This window comes from Drosophila tropicalis, unplaced genomic scaffold (genome assembly GCF_018151085.1).
Source record: "Drosophila tropicalis isolate 14030-0801.00 unplaced genomic scaffold, ASM1815108v1 contig_1190, whole genome shotgun sequence".
In the NCBI taxonomy this organism is placed as follows: domain Eukaryota; kingdom Metazoa; phylum Arthropoda; class Insecta; order Diptera; family Drosophilidae; genus Drosophila; species Drosophila tropicalis.
The window spans coordinates 916943-931915 of NW_027172561.1; the positions used below are offsets into that span (position 1 = coordinate 916943).

At 35.4% G+C, this 14973-nt stretch overlaps 1 protein-coding gene across 23 annotated transcripts in view; it reads right to left on the reverse strand.

The window, feature by feature from the left end:
* Positions 1 to 14973, reverse strand: part of Rbfox1 (RNA-binding Fox protein 1) — a 150754-nt gene that overhangs the window by 11936 nt on the left and 123845 nt on the right. For 10 of the 23 annotated variants that reach the window (XM_068294142.1, XM_068294129.1, XM_068294137.1 and 7 more), the window contains 5 exons: positions 14201 to 14293; positions 12740 to 12794; positions 11666 to 11707; positions 8095 to 8115; positions 1410 to 2118 (listed from right to left, as the gene is read on the reverse strand). In XM_068294142.1, coding sequence (XP_068150243.1) covers positions 1410 to 2118; positions 8095 to 8115; positions 11666 to 11707; positions 12740 to 12794; positions 14201 to 14293 — 920 coding nt within the window. Of the gene's footprint in view, positions 1 to 1409; positions 2119 to 5863; positions 6165 to 8094; positions 8116 to 11665; positions 11708 to 12739; positions 12795 to 14200; positions 14294 to 14973 lie in introns of all 23 variants that reach the window. The other 13 variants (XM_068294179.1, XM_068294165.1, XM_068294173.1 and 10 more) reach the window with 5 other exon arrangements.

A 14973-nucleotide genomic window follows, 5' to 3' on the forward strand; every position in this document is an offset into this window, starting at 1 on the left:
TTTTAGTATTATAATTGTTTGTTTGTTGTTGTTGTATAGACAGAACAGACACACATGCACCTAGCTAAATTAGTTTTGGTCGATTTGGGTTTTGATTATTTTTATATAAGTATATGAAAATATATGGTAGATACGTAGATATATGTAAGTCATCTCATTCATTCGGCCATGGCGAAAGTGTGTGCGTTGGTAGAAGATAAAGAGAAGAAACAGGAGTCGTAGGGAATGTGAAAAGTATAGAATGGCAGCCATAAAGAAAGTATGTGTCTATGTTTGGCTATGTGTGTATGTATGTGTATAGGATAAATCAAGAATGTTGTTGTTGTTGGTAAGAAAAACATGCACACAAGGCGCCAACGTTTAGTTGAATGAATGAAATTTATAAAGAAAATAAGGAGAGAGAGAGAGCGAAAGAGAGTCAATCATACTCGAATTGCTCATACGCCTAGTGTTACACAATATATTTCACTATATATTTTGTATATGTAAATTTATATTTATGTTTGTATGTACAAAACAAAAAAAAAAAAAGTAAAAACAGAATCAACATGGCCAAACAAAACAAAAACTATATAAATATCATATTAACTCTTGCTTTCAGTTAATAATTCTCTAATGCAGTTTCTTGTATATATATATGTATGCATGTACTTATGTATGTATGTGTGGATGTATGTTTGTGTATAATTTAGCGTGCTTTTTTATTTTGGTTGCAGCTTGCTTCTATCCAGTCTATATATAAAAAGAGAGTTCGATATAAATATATATGTATCTATATTGAGAATGGCAAAAGTATTATTTATCAGTTAAGGCAAGTCGTAGGATATACAGAGTATAAAACTTTACGCACTCTAAAAGACCAAAATATAGAAAACAATAAGTACATATGTATAAATTTATATATATACATATAGTTAATATATATATATGCAGTTATTCGCCAACATGAGAGAGAGAGAGAGAGCGAGAAATGGATAAACATGGTTAAAAGCTATGAACATTATCATTTTTTAAGCACGGGTTTACACGATGATCATACTTTGGAGAGCGTGTATGTGATTGTGTGTGTGTGTGTGTGCGCTGAGTGAGTCAGTGTGTGAAAGAGTATCTGTAGACACAAACATAATTAGAAAACAATAATGTTTAACTAAAAATAAAGAGTAATTTAGTTGTATTAGTAGTAGTAGAAGAAGAAGAAGTAAAGTGCGCTAAAACTACATTCAAAAAAATGTTTTTGTTCTTTCGATCGCAAACTAATATTAGAGAGAGAAAAAATGCAAGTTATTACACAACTAAGGAACAGCGCATCAGCTAATCTGTGCGCTATTCTGGGCAATGGCGACGCCGACAGAATGACAAACCGATTGACTGATTGACTGACGGTAACGAAGAAGGACTCTTCTACTTACGGCGCAAATCCATGCAAAGCGGCAGCATTGTTGGCCGCATTGGCCGACGCTGCCATGGAAGCAGCAGCCGCAGCAGCAGCGGCCGGCGTTTGGGATGCGGCCGTTGCCGCCGATAGACGTGCCGCATAAGCGGCTGCAGCAGCACTCGCCTGATTGCTGGCCACACCGGCAGGATTTTGGGCAGCTGCCGCAGCGGCCAACGATTGCTGCAGGGCCGAGTGTTGCTGGGCAACAGCAGCAGCAGCAGCCGTTCCAGCGGCTGTGGGCACTGCCACCGCTTGCAGGGCTGGCTGCAATTGCGCCAATTGTGGGGCCAATGCATGGGCGGCATGCGGATGCGTTGCGGCAACGGCAGCGACTGTTGCAGCATGCTGTTGCTGGTGTTGTTGGTGCTGCTGCTGCTGTTGGTGTTGCTGCTGCTGCTGTTGGTGATGCTGCTGCTGTTGCTGTTGATGTTGCTGCTGTTGTTGCTGTTGATGCTGTTGCTGTTGTTGATGCTGTTGCTGCTGCTGTTGGGCGGCTGCTGCGGCCACGGCGGCGGCGGCCACTTGACGTTGTTGCTGCTGTTGGGCCGCGGCAGCGGAGGCTGCCAGCAGCGCTGGATGATGGTGCGGATGATGGGGATGATGATAGGGTGTGGCACCGACCACGCCCACGTGTCCACGTTGTATGGTAACTCCACGCATGGCAGCGGCGGCAGCTACGGCGGCTGTGTGGCGTAACGTGAAATGGGGGGCGGGGACGGACGGGAGGGTTTGTGTTGGCGTAACCAAAAATTAATATTTTCGGTATTTCGGTTTGGTTTTTTAGTTTTGTTTTGAGTGTGAGTGTGTGTGTGTGTGTGTGTGTGTGGTTTTTTTTTTTTTTTTTTTTTCGTAACGATTTTACACAACAATTTTACCAGTGTGTGTGTGTGTGTATTTGTGTCGGGTGTATGTGTGATTGTATAGTTTGTTTGTTTGTTTTTGTTTGTATTCGTGTGCAAAAAGTAGAAAAAGGAAAAGAAAAGAACATAAAACGCATGCGGTTAGTTTTCTCTCTTTTTATATAAGTAAATATATATGTATGTAGATATATAAATATATACACACACACACAGACACACACATACACGCATATGTGTGTGTGCGTGTGAGTGTGATAATATTTAAGTGGTATAAAATATATATGTATAAGGCAAATTCTAGGCATTATTATGTGGTAACTGTTTTGATTTTTTCGATAGGTTTTATATATATATATATATATATTTAGCGCTGCGATGATTTTATATACATATAACAATACATAAGACATACGTGTATAATTCAAATACATCTATATACGTACGTATATAGATATACATCAAAGTAAAATATATTAAAAATGGGTAATCATTTCGAGAAACATAAATACTTTAACATTAGAGCACACTCAATTACCAAGAAATGCTACTTAATTGTTGCACTTTATATTGCAGTTGTTTGTTTTAAATATTATATATTATAAGTTTGTATGAATGTATGTATGTGTGTTTTATTGGTTTTTATATATAATTTTATTTGAGCTCATCAACAATACGGAATAAAGGAAACATTAGATCGTTCTTTTAGTATGCTTTGGCCATACATTTATAGTAGATTTATATAGATATATAAATAGGTATATAGTATTTCAATTACAATTATGCTTCAAGACCTAAATAAAAGAACACAAAAAAAAAACAACATAAATGAAAACTCATTGCATTTCTTGTTGTTGGTTAGAAAACTGTGTTTATATATATATATATATATGTGTGTGTGTGTAAAAAGCAATCAAATTGAACCAAGTTAAATTTAAACCGTTCACCTTTTCTTATAGTATTATACAATAATAGGAACTAGCAGAAATATATTTATTCATTATGCTATAGGTTTAAAGAAAATATTTATACGAGTGTATGCTAAATGCAGAACCAATTTTTACATAAGGGTTAGAGTGTCATTTTCCAAGGGCATACGAGGGAAGAGAGGTCTCGATATTTATATACGTATACATATGTAAGCGCTAGATTGTGTGTGTTCCCCTGTTAAACATTTCTATGCATATGGTTTACCTCTAAGATGAAAGATTTCCCAAATGGAGTCTGATTTCAATTCTGTAGTCGGTATTTTCAATCGTTTATAATAACTTGAATGCCGTGTTGCATTACTTTTTATTGGAGGATAAAACAAATTAAGGTCTATTTATCGATAACAATACCGATTTTTAGTTTTAATAAACCAAGAAACTTTTGCAAACAAGATACAAGATTTTGCGAATATAATCAATTAGAAAACGTTCAATTTTTGTATATTATCGATATTTTATCAATATTCGATTGTCGTTTCTCTTTTTTATGAATTCGATTGTCCTGTTGCATTATTATATAATTTATTTATAAAACAAATTACTGACAATACAAATTTTTGATTATATTCGATAGTTTGCAATGCAAATATTTATCGATAACAGTTGCAACAATCTATCAATGCATCACATTCAATATACTCAAGTAATTTCAAATATGCTGCTCATAATTAAAGATTTGCATTGCTCTATAATTATTTTAAACCGATTTTAATTAATTTCTGTATACGCACATGGGTATTTATGTATGTACATATGTATGTACATATATGTATCGGATGCATTCAATTATGCATAAATTCTGCGCGGTTTCTCACTCAATTGATAACCGAATTGATATGCTTCATAATTAACAATTTTCTGGCCAAAAAGCCGCAAAAGCCAACCAGGAATGCAGAGAATCGAATGGCCGATAATAATTGATAGCCATAGCATGACAACAGAGCACACTCACACACAGGTGGTACATACAATTGTATAAATGAGTGCGTGAAACGGAAACAGTTACCCTGCAAATTTTTGGACCCGGGTTTCCGTCGACCACCTTTGATTGAAAATCTGCACAAAAATTATAATTGAAATGTGTATGCGCTGCGTGTGTGTGAGTGTGTTTATAGGCAAATTTCAAATTCGAGTTCGAGTGATAAAATTGAAAATTTGTTTGCAATTAAAAATTCGATTTGCGATATTTGTATGCAAATTATTAGCTCACAACAAAATTTTATCATTGTGGTTGGTTGTGGGCTCTACCTCCAATTGGTTAGACTTTTTTTCCAACTCTTTTCATCGGATTTTAATTTCAATTTGTTCAATATTCTATGTTAATTTTCACACACACACACACACACACACAGACATATGCACAAGATAGAAGGCGGGACAAAAACTAAAACGAGTTTGGCATGATACAATTAAAGGAATGGCAAAACTTTTTCACGTAACATGCAATAAAATTGAAAATTGCAAATATTTCGACATTTTTGAATAATTTTCTATCTCTATAGATGAATTCATGTATGTATGTACGTATGTATGGATGGATGTATTGGAATGGTAAATTAATCAAATTTGTATTCTCTAACGTTTAATTTTCGATTTTTGGAAAGAGTTTTGCTTGAATGCTTAATAGATGTTGGAAAATCAGGAAACGGAACACAAAAAAAAAAAAAAACGTGCAAAAGACTGCCAAACGTAGGATAAAAGAAAACGATATTTAAACAAGATGTATGTGTTTTTATAACAAACGACAGAGAAAAAGAGCTTAATTTGTTAGGCATATTTTAAAGAGGCAGAGAAAAAGAGAATCAGAGAGATGATGGCTTGCTAAAAAGGAGTTTCGTTTTGCTCTAAGAGACCAGACAGCGAGTGAATTAACAAAAGGTCTTAACAGAATCGTTGCTGGGCATTAAAATTCGTTCATTTTCTTCTTTGTTCTACCAGATATACTATATATGTATGTATGTATGTATAAATATATATATATAAACTAACAGTTAATTGCTAAATCCTTGTCATTACTTAACAACTATGTAATTACAGACTACAAATTCGCATAGTTGCCGCTGAGTCAGGTGTGTATTGGCGAGTATGAGTGTATGCGTGTGTGTGTGTGTGTGTGGATGTGCCTAGCCGTTGAATCAATGCAATCTCAAGGGCGCCAAAAAGTATGCAATATACGAGATATATAGAGTAGGTATTTTATTTTGTTTTAAAACCCAAATGCTTAAAAACCAAAAGAGAGAAACAAGACAACAAACATTGACAATATTATGGTACAGAATTCTCATAGCTAAAAAGATTTGACTGTGACTGTTTGATTGAGTTTTAGATTTGGGACATAACTGTTATTGTTTACGGTTACGTTTACTGTTACTGTACTTGGAGTTGCACTTGTGTGTGTGTCTGTGTGTGGATCTCTGTGTGGGTGTGTGTGTATCTGTTTATTGTTGATCAATTTTTGAATTCGTATTTTTTGTTGCGCCACCTTTTTTGTGATCTCTCTCTCTCTCTCTCCCTTTCTTCACACACACAAATAGAATTTTAATGGATTTTTGTAGATGTAGCTGTTGTTGTTGTGGTAATACCTCCGCCGTGTCGTTGCTGCTGTGGGCGCTGCTGTTGCTGTTGGCATACTATTGTTATGCGTTGGTGGGCGTGGCGCTAAAACAATGGGCGTCGTCGCTGCATGGGCAGCAGCTGCCGCTGCAGCGGCAACAGCAGCCGTATTAGCCGTTGAATTCGCTGCGGTTTGCCCTTGAGTTGGCACTGGCATGGCGCAGGATATGGGCATGGGCATCGGTACAGGGACTGGCGTCAAGGTTGGCCCTCCAGCACCCACGGGTGCACCCAAAAATGGCCAGCCGGCAGCCACTGGGAGGCGATAACCTTTAGTTGTCACATATGTATGAGTTGATTATAAATTTTGTTTCATTTCATTAATTGATCTTAGATGATGGAGAGAGAGTTTGTCGGTGTGTGCGTGTGTGTGTTGTGTGTGTGTGTAAATTTTAATATATACATATCAAAGTGGTTTTTGGATGCAGTGAGAGAACGCAGACGTAGCGAGACGAGGCGAGGCGAGTCAATTTTTTATTTCATTTCATCTTAGATCTAAGTGCTAAGTTTAACTGTTTAAACTGACTTCAATTAAATTGAATTGAATCGTACCGAATTATATAGTTTGATTGAATACCGCGCCAGTTAGGAGATTAACCATATGAGGAGTACAGTTACGAGTATATAATGTTTTTGTTTTTTTTTACTCTAAATTAACAATTCAGACGTGTTCAGACCAAAAGGCAATAATAAGAAACTAAATAAAATGGAAAGGAAAATATATATTGAAAGTCTTAAGCAACATAAAATGGAAAAGGAAAAGGATAAATAAAATTAAAGGAAACGGCACATACTAACAAAAAAAAACACAAAACTTGGTTAAACAAGATACATTAGATAGATATAGAGAGATAGAGCGATAGAGATAAATAGATAAAATGGATACAATATAATATAATATCTTTTATATATATATATATATATATAATGTAAGGTAATTATGCATAAGACAACACAGCCGCAATATGCTAAAAATTCATAACCATCATTATTATAATCGCAAGAATTTCTCATCATCATTATCAGTATCGGTATCATTATCATTATCAATATCAATATCATTATCACATTATCAAGACTAGAAATAGAAAAATTGGCAACGCGCCTGCTTTAGAACTGAACTGGGTGGCAGAGGGGTCGGGCGGGTTGGGTAGGTAGATACAACGAGCGGGTTATAGTTAATGTGGCTTATACTTTTTACTATTGCTTTTCAATTCGTTCGCATCAAAATATGTATGACTAATCAGACAAAAACAAAAGATAATATAGAAGAAGTAGAACTAAACAACAACTTAATCAATTACAAACAGCTATTAAAATATTTCAATAGCCACAATTTTTTTTTAAATGCAAATTCCTTGTAAGTCCTAGTAATTAAATCAAAGGAAAAGAAAAAACAAATGCAGAACAATATATAAAAACTATGCAAAAATTAAAATTTAAATACTTTGCATAAATGCCATTGGGAAAAAATCGTGACAATTTCATAAACTTTGACCTGGCTGATTCTGCTGCGTATTTTGTTTTAGCTGCTGCTGCTGCTGTCGCTGATGATGATGTTTGTCTTTATGCTCTAACTAAACCCAACGACGAGGACAATACGTTGACAACGACCAGCCCTAAATAAATATTGTTGTAGTAACACGTACGAGAAGGTATGTTATGTATGTATGTATGTATGTTTGTATGTTTATGTATGTATGTATATAAAATAGTTACTTAGTATTGCATATATATATTATAACCCCTGTCTGATTATATTATATGTAGGTATATATAAGTATGTATGTATGTATGTAGGTAATTTCATATCCTATTCCATCGTTTCGGATCTCTTCAGAACTTATATACTAGTAATATTCCTTGTATCGTTTTCTTATAAGCTATGTGGTTTTGCATAACATAAAAAAAAAACAAGTAAAAAAAGAGAATATACATATACATATGTATATACACATATGGAAATAGTTACATATATGTGAATATATATATGATATATATATATTGTATAGACTTATTGATGTCTCTGTTTGCATATTTGTTTTTGTCTCGGAATGTTGTAGATTATTTGCAAAAATTTATAACATAATATAGCAGGCAATAAATACATATGTACATAAAATACGGAAAAAAAAAACCAGAAAAGATATATGTATGTATATCTGTGAGATTTACAAAATATAGTTGACAAAACGCTTACCTTCTGGCCATTGTACGCAGACTGTAGCACATTTTGAAGTAATTCATTTACAATTGTTGTTGTTGTTGTATTTGCATTGTTGTTGTTTGTGGCATGGAAAAGGCAAGAGAAAATATTTGCATTAGTTTTAAATTAATTAGTTCATTTTCTAATGCTGGACATAAACAAATTGAAGTTCATTTTCTTAGGCACATCAAAAACGTGCAGCTCTATATTATATGTATATGTATATATAAGTATATATATAAAGGTATGTATGTATGTATATATAGGTAGTTACAAGATTTTCTAGTGCTTAAATATGTATGTAGTAAATGTACTTAGCTATTATATTATATATATTGGGGGTTATATATATGTATATATAAACAAATCAAGTGTTTTGTTTATTTCTGTGACATGCTAACTTTTGTTTTACATTTGTTCTTGATTTTGGAGTTTGATATACATTTTCTGAGGGGGAACGGGCATGCTGCTCACAAAAGTATGCAACAAAAATAAAATGGATTTGTTTGCCCAGCTTGGCCAAAACTAATCATAAGTATGTATATAAATATATCTTTATATGGACACATGTAAGGGTGTGTAAGCCATTAAAATCATTAAATTAAAGTTTCTGTAGTTCTGTAAATATTCGACATGGACAGGGAAAATCTAACAGGGTGTCATCAATGACATCATCATCATGCATGTTCCATTCAAATTGTAAAAGAAGTCGCCAAATTATACTACACATAGTTAAGCTTTTGTTCTTCCTTGCCCAACTTGTGTTAAATAGTTTAGAAATTGCATTAACTATCCTAATTTTAGAAGTAGGTACATTGACGATTTTAATTTTGTCCAAACATGAGTATCTAACTACTACTGTATATATTGATATAGGTCTTTTATATAACTCTATATCGTTTAGTGGTGCAAATTGTTGCAAGAAAATAGTTTATTAAAAATATTTGTTGCAAAGCTACATCAATGATTAGTTCACCTTTATGTAAAACATTACATTGGATAGGTATATATAAATCACTAATGGATGTTTATCTAGCCAAGAGCATTACATATTCGTTGCATGGAAACTTATCCTTATATTCATCTATTCACTTAATCGAATGCCTGGATGAGCAGGCAATCAGCTTCATTCTTCACCTTCTTTGTCTATCATCTGAATGCTATGTAAATTTAGAGAACAAAATGGCAAAATAAGTAACCACAAAAAAAAGAAACTCCGTTAAAGACATGTCAGAGAGGAAGAGCAACTGACACCCCACCATGTGATGTGGAGCCCAACACAGGAGACAGCAGACAGAAGACAAGATACAGGAGACAGCCGGAGAGACAGACAGTAGAGGCGATGGTAATGCTGGGTTGGGTTCCAGAAGCAGTAAGAACGACATAAAGGCGCATTAAGTTTAACATGTCAAAGGATCAAGGCAAAAGGGGAAAAAAAAGAAGAACCGAACTGAACAGAAAAAGGAACAGGAATATATATGGTATATATAGTTGGGTTGATGCCGTGCAGCGTGGAAATCAGCATATACAGTACAAACTTTCTTCAAAATGCACAAAGTGTACGGAGAGAGTTTGTGTGTGTGTGAGAGTGTGCGTGTGTGAGTGAGAAGGTGTTGGGGTAAAGTGGGGTTTGGGGGGCTTACATTTGCATAAGACATAACAACACAGAGCAACAAAATAAAACGTTTCTGTGGCGCGGCCTCAAGGGTGCCCCTCAGCAGGATAACTGCTGCTGGCTTTGCCTGCCTGGGAAAACTAGGAAAACTTTTTCTTTTCTTTTCACATTTGCCTTCTAGTTTTTTTTTTTCGGTTTTTCTAAATTTATGTGTTCATATGTGTGCGAGTGTGTGCAACATGTTTGCAACTTTGTGGTTTATTTGTAATTATCCTGACTGCCTCTGCCTGTCTATCTAGCTATCTATCTGGCCCAGGATCAAGACGACGTGAGAGTGAGCGCCTCTTCCAACCACATCCTATGCCATGCCATTCCATCCTATTCCCTACCATGACATCCTGGTAATGGTTCAAGCGATTTGCCATGCAAAAGAAGCCTGTTCGAAACGTGATAAAGTGACTGCTGCCTCTGCTCATGTCCATAATATCCAGTGACTGACTCTGACTTTAGCCACACTCTTTCTGACGACCAGAGCCATCTGCTCTCCAGCAGCAGCATTTAGTGCAAGGCAAATGAAGCGCATTACGTGCACGAGGCCAAGAATATAGAGAAAAGAGGGTCCAACATCCATAAGACGGTGGTCGATCTAAAAAGGCCAAAGGCAAATGCTTCTTCATCTCCAGTTTACCTGCTGCTGCTGCTGCTGCTTCCTTCGTCTTGTTTCATAATGTTGGCGTGTTGTTCATTCTTTCGTTTTGTGCTTGAAGTTTTGTTGGCAATACAAAAGCATTTTGCATCAGCAAAAGGATATGCAACCACTGGGGAACAACTTCCTTGCCCAACCCCCTTTCTCCCACCTAGTAATGGAGTTGAGTGAGCCGCTTTTGCTGCTTGGTATTAAATGAAGTCAGTCATCCTTCCTTTAGGTCTGGCCCTGCTTGGTTTGGTTTGGTCTGGCATGGTTTTTGGTTCGGTTTGGTTTGGTTTGGTTTGTAAGCGGCTTATCGTATTGAGAGAAACTAAAGTATAGATTTTCTGCTGTGAATACTTTTTAATGGCAAACAGAAAAAAAAAAAAACGAAGACGATTTAATCAGTAGTATTATTTATTCTACATTGCTTGGATTCGATGCTGTGGTGGCATGAGGAAGGGCAAAGGGAGACATTAGAAAACTTTCTTGCAGTCTTCTTTTTGATACGACTTTATAAAGTTTCCTCTGCTTTTCTTTTATTTTGTTGCCGCAACTTCAAATGAAATTGTGCGAAACTGCAAAATGGTATAGTAAATATCTTAGAACTTCTAACTGAATAAACTTTAAAATGAACAAGCAAAAGGAGGCCAGGCCACAATACTAAAAGAGTGAAAGAGACCAGATTGGATTAAGATTAAGTTAAGATATATGAAGGTACTGCTGCACACACAACTTGGTTTGGAGTCCTAATTTACACACACACACACACACACACACACACACACAAACAACAAAAAAGAACAAAATGTATATGTATTAAAATGTAAGTGAAAAGAAAGTTTTCAAAATTTTTTCGAAAACTATTTTTCCTCTCTTTGATATTTGCATGCTGGTGGTTCTAAAAAAAAAAAAAAAAACACACAAAAAAATAAAAATAACAAAAAAGAGATTTTGCTTTGCTTTGGTTTGGTTCTTTTAGCCAATATTTCTTGGGTTGTTTGTTTGGGCATGGCAACAACAGTTTGGACAACGTGCAACATGCCATTTGATTAATTTTTGGTTGAATTATTTTTTCGGGGGTAGCTGCGTTTTCAATCATTACATTTAGTTATGTTGTTTAATTCTAATTCATTTTGGAAATAGATTTAGAGTGAGAGTGGCGTGCGGCTAGAGAGGCTGAGGCGCAGGCAAGCACATTACGAAATTCATGCATTTGTATTGGTATTTTTTTTTGTATTTTTCATTTTTTCATGGCTCACCTAGAGCTGGGGCCGGTATGGCACCATCTTTGGTCAGTACAACTGTGTGGTTTGGGTTGGTGGTTGATTTGAGATAAATAAATATAAAAAAAAAAAAAACAATATTGAATCAGCAGTCATCGTCATCATTATCATCATTTTCAATAATCATTATCATTAATCGTTCAATGTAACCGAAGATAACACACATTAAAACTTAAATCACGAATTAGTGGAATAAAAAATTAATTATTAGCTTGTTTAGTTTTAGTTTGCTTTAGTTATGATGTTTGTTTTTGTTTTCGGTTTTTTTTATTTGGTTTGGCAGTTTGGCAAAACTTCTATTAATTGTTAGATTGCCTTACTTGGCACCTTGGCATACATACATAGGAGAATACTTAGTATATAAAACAATGCAGCGCAAAGCAACGAACGAGAGTGTTTCTTCCCTTTTGTTTTTTTGGGGCGACGGGAAAGGGGAGTAAATGAACTAACCATGAGAAGGGAGTATGTGTAAACTGGTGGTGCTAATGGGTGTGGGTAGTGGTGGGTGGTTAGAAAAGAAACATTTTCATTAGATGAAACGTTTGCTTGGCAACTCAAAATTTTTTGTTTTGTTTCACTTTTCTTGTGATTTTTTGTTGTACGTTTCTTAGTTGGACTTTATTTTTTTTGGTTTGTTGTTTTTGTTTTTCTATTTTGTTGGTTGATGTGAAAAGTTAAACAAAACTTTAAAGAAACAACAGCAGCAACAGCAACAACAACAACAACAACATGGACAAGAAGAAAAGAAACAGCAGCAGCAATGGCCAGTCAAATGTTATGGCAGTTTTTTGTTGAAGTTTTATTGTACTACTGTTGTTGTTGTAGTTGCTGCTGTTGCTAATGTTGTTAGTGTTGCTGCTGTTGCTGCTTTCGTTGCCCCCGTTGCAAGGCGTAATTGCATTTCTTTGTTCAACACTTAAACTTGTTTCGTTACATAGCCTAAACTTAACTTTTATATATCTATGGGTAAATGTATGAGTGTGTGTGGGTATGTGTTTGTATGTGTTGGGGCAGATGTAGGTGAGTGTGAATTGTGTTAGAATAACTTACCATTGGGTACTGCTGTCACTTTTTTGGTTTGTACACGTGCAGTGGCATTATTCACCTTCACATTTTGTTGTTTGTTGGTTATTGATAACGAGAATTCAAAAATTTGCAGCGCGATTGTGGTTGGTGGTGGTTGATTGATTGGTTGTTTGGTGGTTTTGTTTTATTGGTGATGGAGATAATTTTATTTTTTGGATTTATATAAAGATATATTAGGTCGCATATAGAGAGAAAAATAGAGAGAAATAATGGCAGAGAAAGAAAGAGAGGATATATATTAAAAGTTAGTAAACAATTATGCAAATATTTCTTAATTTTTCTTTTCAATGGGTATATGTATGTATGTATAAGTGTATGTGTGTGTGTGTGTGTGTGTGTGAGTATGTTTGTACGTGTGTGTGCTAAGTGTGATCATGTGTAGCATTTTAAACAGAAAGTGCAACCGAATATTTATTAAAACAAGTTTAAATCACATCATCATTTCATTCTCGTCTCTTTATTTGATTGTTTGATTTCGTGGTATCTAAAAATATTTAGTTAGTTAGTTTAGTCAGAAATTTGCACTTAGTAAAGTTTTTGGTAATTTTTCGGGACATGAAAATAACACCTTTAAATTCGTTTCCTGGGCTCTTTCAAAATACCGTTTTTCATTTTGATTTTCTCTTGTGAAAACATATGGAAAGCTAAAAAACCGGAAATCAGTGAATTTTATAGTCTTATTTGAACAGTTTCGGTTGCATTTCCTGAATGATTTTTCCATTTGAATTGAATGTTTGCCTTTTATTTGCTTTGGTTTGGACTGTTTTTTTTTCCGTTCTTTGGCATTAATTTTTTGTTCGAACGGAATTCCGGGACAAAATAAACAAAAAAGGAGAAAAAAAAAAATGGTCGACGAAAACTGTTGACCATGGCTTAATTAGAGAGCCGATTTCCGTATGAATTTACTTTGAATGATGCAGCCTTTTGTGTGGCTTTAGTTAATTTGTTTAACCAGCTCTCCGGTTCACTCGTTGCAAACGAGTTGAGTTCAGTTGAGTTGAGTTCTGTTCAATCAGTATGAGCTATACTTTGCACATTTTCAGCATATTTTAAATGCCAATTATTTGCGGCTGACCATTGAACATTAATGAAAACTGAAGCCAAGAGAGTGAGAGGGGGAGCGAGAAAGCGCAAACGTAAGAAAGAAACGATTGTAATTAATTTCTTTTTTTCCCATTTTTAATGAAAGGCAAATAAAATGCGCGCATAATTTAAAAATCAATCAGAGTATAAAGAGTAAATGATTAAAAATCACGAGTAATCGAAAATTATGCTAACAAGGCGTGTGAAAAAGGACAATTTTAAATAAGCAAATGGCAAATGGTTGTCTTTAAGTGTGTGTGTGTGTGTGTGTATGGTTGTGTGTGTGTGTGTGTGTATAGAGTTATATATATTTATATATATATGATTTTGGCATGCACCCACCTCGATTTTGCGTCCCTCAACCACGGTGCCGTGTAGACGTTCGCGTGCTCGTTCTGCATCGTTGCTGTTAGCGAATGTTACAAAACCGAATCCCTGGCAATCGCAATCAAAACATGCAATTAAAGAAACATTTAGAGTAGGTATATATACTTATAAATATAGATGAATATAATATATATGTAGATAAAATTAAAAGGAACAAAGACGAGGGGGGACGAGAGGGAGAGAGAGTGAGAGAAAGAGTTTTCTTTTTTATTGTATAAAAGCTACATCAACATGGCGGCCAAGGACATGCTTTCCATTTGTTCTCTCTGTAGTATTTAAATTTTATTTTTTGGCAGATATTGGGGGTGAGCTATTAAGGACGAGGACAACAAGGACAACGACGACGAGGACGACGACGACGACGAAGACAACAACATGCACGTGCTTTTTAGCCTAGACTTTCAGGCCGACGCCTGCCGCTCCATTTATGCTTCTTCATCCATGCCACGCCTCTGCCACATGCCCAATCCCCCCGCCACCCGTTTTTCCATTGAAAAAGGTGTTGGCAATCTAAATTATGCACAATTTTCTTAAAGATGACAGCAGCAGGTATGTAGGAGCCGTCATGACGCCCGTAACTATGCAATTATTTTTGTATTCTTCACTCTTTAGACATTCTTTCTCTCTAGTTGAATGAATAATGTGCCATTATCATTTGAGTTTGAGTTGCTCCGGCAACATGGAATGGATAAAATGGACAAAGGCATCAGCTTAGCTCATCTCAACAC